General features: G+C 35.0%; 1 protein-coding gene across 1 annotated transcript; it reads right to left on the minus strand.

Annotated features, from left to right (window-relative positions):
* Positions 1-390: 390 nt before the first annotated feature.
* Positions 391-4,069, minus strand: LOC108377056 (atrial natriuretic peptide receptor 1-like). The gene is given in 8 exon segments (XM_017633323.1): positions 391-611; positions 2,027-2,155; positions 2,158-2,296; positions 2,360-2,699; positions 2,767-3,094; positions 3,174-3,699; positions 3,792-3,912; positions 4,013-4,069. Coding segments are annotated over 8 exon segments (1,812 nt in total). The 5' UTR covers positions 4,021-4,069.
* Positions 4,070-6,472: the final 2,403 nt, after the last annotated feature.

Below are 6,472 nucleotides of genomic sequence, written 5' to 3' on the forward strand. Positions count from 1 at the left end.
ATGTAAAAACGACTACAATGATCGGCAAAGAAAATTTGGGTATTCCTAAACTTTCAAACTACCAAAATGAGTGCTAACTGTTGTCTTTTTGTCCAGCTTATTTTAGACTGAATATTTTCAATGATACTGATATACTTAATACATAGATATAGCCACACGCATACAAACATACATTATCAATAATAAATTGTTACTACATACTTTTACTACATACACGATAATAATACAAAATTTTAGGTACATCGAATGTTGTACTCTGTGTTAATGAATTTGTTTATAAAGATAAATAAACATACTTATGTAAAACATTTTAACAGGTAACAATTGAGCGTATTTCATATTTCGGAGGCCCTACAATCAATCATGCTCTAATCCTTCGGCAGCAGAGAGCTATTTACCAATTGCTGGAAAGAGTATGGGGAATGGTACCTCACCGTTATTGTTCTTTTGTGGCGTTGGTGGTCGCGGATCTGGTTCAGTGCAACCCAAAAGCCAATAAGTAGTGACTGTGCCTTTGCCTTTCAATTCGACTTCGCCGCGTAATTCCATTTGAAAAGTGCCAAATTTGTCGAAAATAGCTTTGGCCGCTGAAGAGACGTGTATCTTTAGGGCTGTAAATAAGAGAATATATGTATTGAATGTTTCATACTCAAAGCGTTATTGCCAAATTTATTTCAAATTTAGAGATTTTCTATTAAATACAAAACTGAGCTCTGTTAACGCTCAGTTATGCAAGACTTAGACTTGACTTGACTTGAAAATTGTATATCTGGCAAATGAGCAGTGCGTGTATGTAGTTACCCAAAAAATCAACTTCACTTAGAAACTTGGAAAACTATAGATTTTTGTTTTCTGAGTTAAATTTCTAAGTGCAAAGAGAGCCGTGAGAGAATCATGCTGCCATTTCATTTTTTAATAAAATCCCTACAAATATGCCACACAAATATATTTGAAACGCAAATGCATTGAACAACATTATATTACATAACACGACAGAACACACCAAACACAAAATATAATATAACATAACATAACGTAACATAGCATAACAAAGCATAAAATAACAAAACAGAAGAAAACATAACATAGCGTAACATAGCGTAACAAAATATAATATAAAATAAAATAACATAACAGAGCATAACATAACATAATAAATATAACATCAAATAACATAACATAACAAAACAGAACATAACATTCCATAACATATCTCATTGTACAGATTTATTTTTTCTTTGTCTCTATCTTTATGACTATCACTATCTTTATCTTTGTGTATGTATATCCCTTTATTTGTCTTTTAATTATTATCTTTTCCTTTACCTTTATCCTGATCCTTATCTTTATTCCTTTCTTTATCTGAACCGTATGAATCAAAATAAGCAATTGCTTTTTCTTAAAATTTCGCACGTTTTACTCGATTTATTCAAATAAAATTAAAGTAAAAGGTATGCAATTTTAAGAAAAAGCAATTGCTTAGTTTTTATTCATACGGCCTATTCACCTCCAAGTTTGTTATTATATTAAGTGTTTAAATTTACCTTCCTCTTTGTCCTAAACTGCCGCTTAGCATTTTTATATAATTTAGTGTCAATACTAAAGCATACTTGCACGTGACAGATCTACCAAGCCTACAAAAAACATTAAAAAAATTACACCAAATTGATCAACATGGAAAAGAGCAAAGTACACATTTAGAAGTCATTCCTTTCTCGTGTACACTGTACACGTATGGCATTTCAATTAGTACAAATTCGTTTTAATTTAAACTAATTTGAAATTTGATTAATTTTCTGCACATCAGCTTTAAAATACCCTCAGAAGTATAGCTTAGCTGTAAAAAGGGGTGTAAAGAAGACATGTGCCTATCTCGACTCCAGCGCCTCCAAGCATATCCATTATTCGCAAAAATGTTTCTCATCATCTACAAAGCCGCCATTGGCCATCATTTGAATACCCCAAATTAGTAACTTCTAAACCTAGTGCGCTATTTATGAGCATTGTCTTTATGCTATGTACTTACGTAACCCTGCTGACTCCATGCGTGAAGCTGTGTTCACAGTATCACCGAACAAGCAATAGTGTGGCATCTTTTGACCAACAACACCCGCACAAACTGGACCAGCGTGTATGCCAATCCTTATTTTTATTGATAATCTGGTTTATGACGTATCGTAAATGATTTTACGGCATCCAATATAGCAAGCGCCATAAGGCCTATTTCACGTGCATGGTCGTCATTACGTTCGGGTAAGCCCGAAACCACCATGTATGCATCACCAATTGTTTCAACCTACAAAGAGATATGGCGTTGAATGATTTAAAATTCCACACATATTGTCTTCTCAAAACTTACCTTATACACATCATAAAACCCGATAATACGATCGAATGTGCTATAAAGATCGTTCAGAAAGGCGACCACTTCCATGGGTCCGCTTTCAGCACATAGCGCCGTAAAACCCACAATATCGCTGAAATAGATAGTCACACACTCAAATTGTTCCGGTTGTACCATTTCGCCTGCCAGCAACTGTGTTGCTACAGGTCTTGGAAGCACCTGATAAAGTAGCTCTTCAGTGCGACGTTTTTCCATACTCAGTTGTTCGGTTTTTTCTTCAACTAAACTTTCCAAATTATTGGCATACTGTTCCATGCGACGTAATAAATCATCCATTAGATTCTCGCAAAAACCTCTGAGAGTGCATGGTGGAGCAGAGCGTGAGAAATAGAGAATGTACAAAAATACCTACTATAACCTACTTCATAATCAATCGCACCGATGATCGTATCGTAGCAAATGCCGGCCTATCATCCGGATTATCAGCCCAGCATTTTTCCATTAAGTCTAGTACATCGGGCGGACAGTCGCGTTGACCAACAAATGGTCGAAATGGTGGTAGTTCATGCGCCTCCACTCGATTCACTATAGTTTGCACATCCATAAACTGGCGTGCCATTTCATAGGGGCCACCGCGCACAACAATTTCTTCCAATATTATAGCAAATGAGTAAACATCTCCCTTCTGCGTGGCCGGATTACCGGGTAGTACTGTAACAGGTAGCAGCTCTGGTGCAATCCAAAGGAATTCTGGAATAAAAGAGGTACAACATTGAGATTTTTAATAGCTAAACATAAATCTATGTGCTAACTACTATATTCAACTCACTATTAAAGTAATTTTGATCCTTCACAAACTCAGATGGCGTAGTCAATGAACGCAAACCAAAATCAGAGATCTTCAACACAAACCTGCCATCGATGAGACAGTTACATGAGCGCAATTTGCCATGAACCTGCACATCGCTATTATGCAGATAAGCCATGCCCTTGACTATATCGTGGATGAGCGACATACGAAAATTCCAATCCAATTGTATTGCCTCGTTCTCCAGCACATCTTTTAAACTACCCTTGGGACAGTATTCGGTAAGTATTAGTACGGTCGGGCGTGGCAAATCTATGCAGGCGCCAACAAAACGCACCGTGTTCTCGTGGCTAACATCACGCGCCTGCTTGATTTCCCACAAGAGGGTTGGTGTTATGTCGACCTTCTTGCGATGTATCTTCTTAATGGCGACACGTTCACCTTTGAAAATGCCAATTGTGGTAAAGACTTGGGTGAGCGGCAGCGAGGCACAACTAGCAATAGATGCGCGTCCGGAATGGATATCATACTGCTGAAGTGAAAAGTTCTGTGCGGAAAAATAGGTGTAAATAGGATATATTCCAAAGAATAAAAGAAGAATTTGACTTTGCAATTTCAGTCTCATTTGCTTAAGCTAACCTCCACATTGAGTTTTTGTAGACCAACTTTACTGCCATACAGTCTTCCTACCTCAAGGAGTACCTCATCTGGGCGTACACGCCATGACATGTTGTTCAATTCGTTATTCAACTTCATTTGTCTAGAAACAGATATAGAAATTGTTAACCAAAGGCATAACGAATGGACTCTTACAGTTTTAATGGCTGTATTCATGTTATTAAAAAATCGATAAAACTTACTTGCACATCAGGTATACCACCAAAAAAGAGAATCCAATAAATATGGCAAATGCAAAAGTTCCATACATGATGACTAACTCTAAACACAAAATAAAAATAAAATTTAAAAAAGTTAAAATTTGTATAATTTAGGCGATAATTCATGTGTGACTTCTTTTCCAGAAGAAAATTTTCAGGATATATAGATCGCTTTTAATATTTGAACCACGCAATTTGTGCTTTATTAGGCATAGAAACAAACTCTTCTCCGATGCAAACTGGATCGATCGCGCGACAAAAATGAATTTACTAAGATATGAGGGTGGATCAATAAGTCCGTGACTTTGTAGGTTTTCCCTGTTGCAACTTGGGGAGCATTGGAAAAAGCTATGTAATTTCGAGTGCTCATCAAGCGTTAAGCTCGGAACACTTTGACGACAGCAAGCGACAAGCAGCATCTGTCAAGTTTTAAATACACACGTTCTTACGGACACAATTATTTTGACGACAGCACGACATCTTGGCTGCAGGACTGCAATTGTCGACGTCGCCAAATTAAATCTATTTCTAATTTTGCCGGCGACAATGAGTAGATGTAGTGCTGCAAAATTAAATTGTCGCAAAATTAATCACATATTCTTGATTGTTCATGTTTTTCTTATTTACTTAAATAAAAATACACAATTTTTAAAATAAATATACCAAAATGTCAAACTTTAAAATCAGCTGTTTGCTATGTCGCTGAGGTCTTCAAAATGTTTAAGAAGCTGGCTTCAAGGCGACATTTGTCGACAAAATGATGTCGCTGTCGTTACGTCGTGAAGTTGCAGTCGTCAAAGTGATCCGAGCTTTATGTTTTTACGAAAAAGAGCGATCACTCAAACCAGATATTAACTTGGTAAATACTGTATGTGAATAATGACTCTGTTCCAACAACTACAATGAAGGAAATTCGCTATACAGACTTGTTGTTTATAAGACGCAAATAAACAGTCTACATCCAAAACAATGGCGAAAAAATTTTATTCTGGTNGGTAAATACTGTATGTGAATAATGACTCTGTTCCAACAACTACAATGAAGGAAATTCGCTATACAGACTTGTTGTTTATAAGACGCAAATAAACAGTCTACATCCAAAACAATGGCGAAAAAATTTTATTCTGGTCGATCGGAGATTGAGTGTGTGTGAGTTTGTGTAAGCCAAAAGCTATATGGGCATCCGTCCTCAATTGAAGGGACAGTCCTTTTTCGTCAATTGTCCTGATAATTTATTTCTTTCATACGGGCCGCTGAATGTTCTGTATTTCTTTTTATATCCCGTACTCAGTGTTCGGTATTTGACGTCCACAAAACCTTTTAGGCCAAGGAGAGCGAGAGGAGACAAGACTGAAGAAATTTTTGCTCGAAAGTCTTTTTAATTTTAGCTTGAATTTCTTCTCAAATTTATCGGCTGAAAATAAGGTGACAACTTCTTGTTCATTAATTTTTTTTAGAATTTTGAGAAGAAATCTCCTTGCTTTTGCTCTGATTTACGGGGTATTTTTAACCGACTTCCAAAAAAGGAGGAGGATATCAGTTCGTCGGAATATTTTTTTTTTTTTTATGTATGTTACCGCATAACTTTGGACCACGTCCACCGATGGCGATAATTCTTTTTGCATCGGAAAGGTAGTGTTTCAGAGTTAGTCCCCTAAAAGACTCACTAATTCACTAGTTGCTTTTCAAACTTTTTTTTTATGCATTTCACGTTGATTACTCCACCGTGCGGCAGTAAATTTTACGCACAAAAAATTAATATATTAGCGAAACTATGGGCAAGGTATAGTAAAATTGCTTATGACGTCATGATTTTTTTAAGGGCTTTGAAATTACAAAAAATTATTAATTCAAATAATTATTTAAAAAATTCAGTTCAATTTAGCGTAACAGTGTGGATACCAAAAAAAAGAGAAAATTCTGTAAAATTAAGAAAGACTACATTTTTTGTGCATAAGGAAAATGTCTTCAAAAATTTTTTTTCTTGAATATCCTTGAACATTTTCAATATTTATTTTTGAAAAAATTATGTGATAAGGACATAAATGAAAACGCATTTTCAATAACTATTCGTTCTTGTAAACTAAAAAAATTTAATGTTTTTAATTCCTGCAGAATTTTCTCTTTCATTTGGTACCCGTATTGTTTTTCTATATTGTACTGATTTATTTAAATAATTTATTTAATTAATAATATTTTTTCAACAACAAAGTCCTTTAAAAAATCCTGACGTCAGATTGAAGAACTAAAAAAGCAATTTTATTATATTTAGCCTGTCGTTTAGTGAGCGTATTGATTATGTGTGATTTGAAATTTTTTGTTAAGCAGCATTAGAGCAACTGATTTTACATTTTTTCGTAAATTTCGTCTATACATTTTCATTTTTGTTTAAATTTTACTCATTCTACAACAGAAAACATAATAATAAAATCTCTAAAGTTT

This window comes from Rhagoletis zephyria, unplaced genomic scaffold, assembly GCF_001687245.7.
Source record: "Rhagoletis zephyria isolate East Lansing unplaced genomic scaffold, Rhagoletis_zephyria_1.1 Rzeph_scaffold_11392, whole genome shotgun sequence".
Classification (NCBI taxonomy): Eukaryota; Metazoa; Arthropoda; class Insecta; order Diptera; family Tephritidae; genus Rhagoletis; species Rhagoletis zephyria.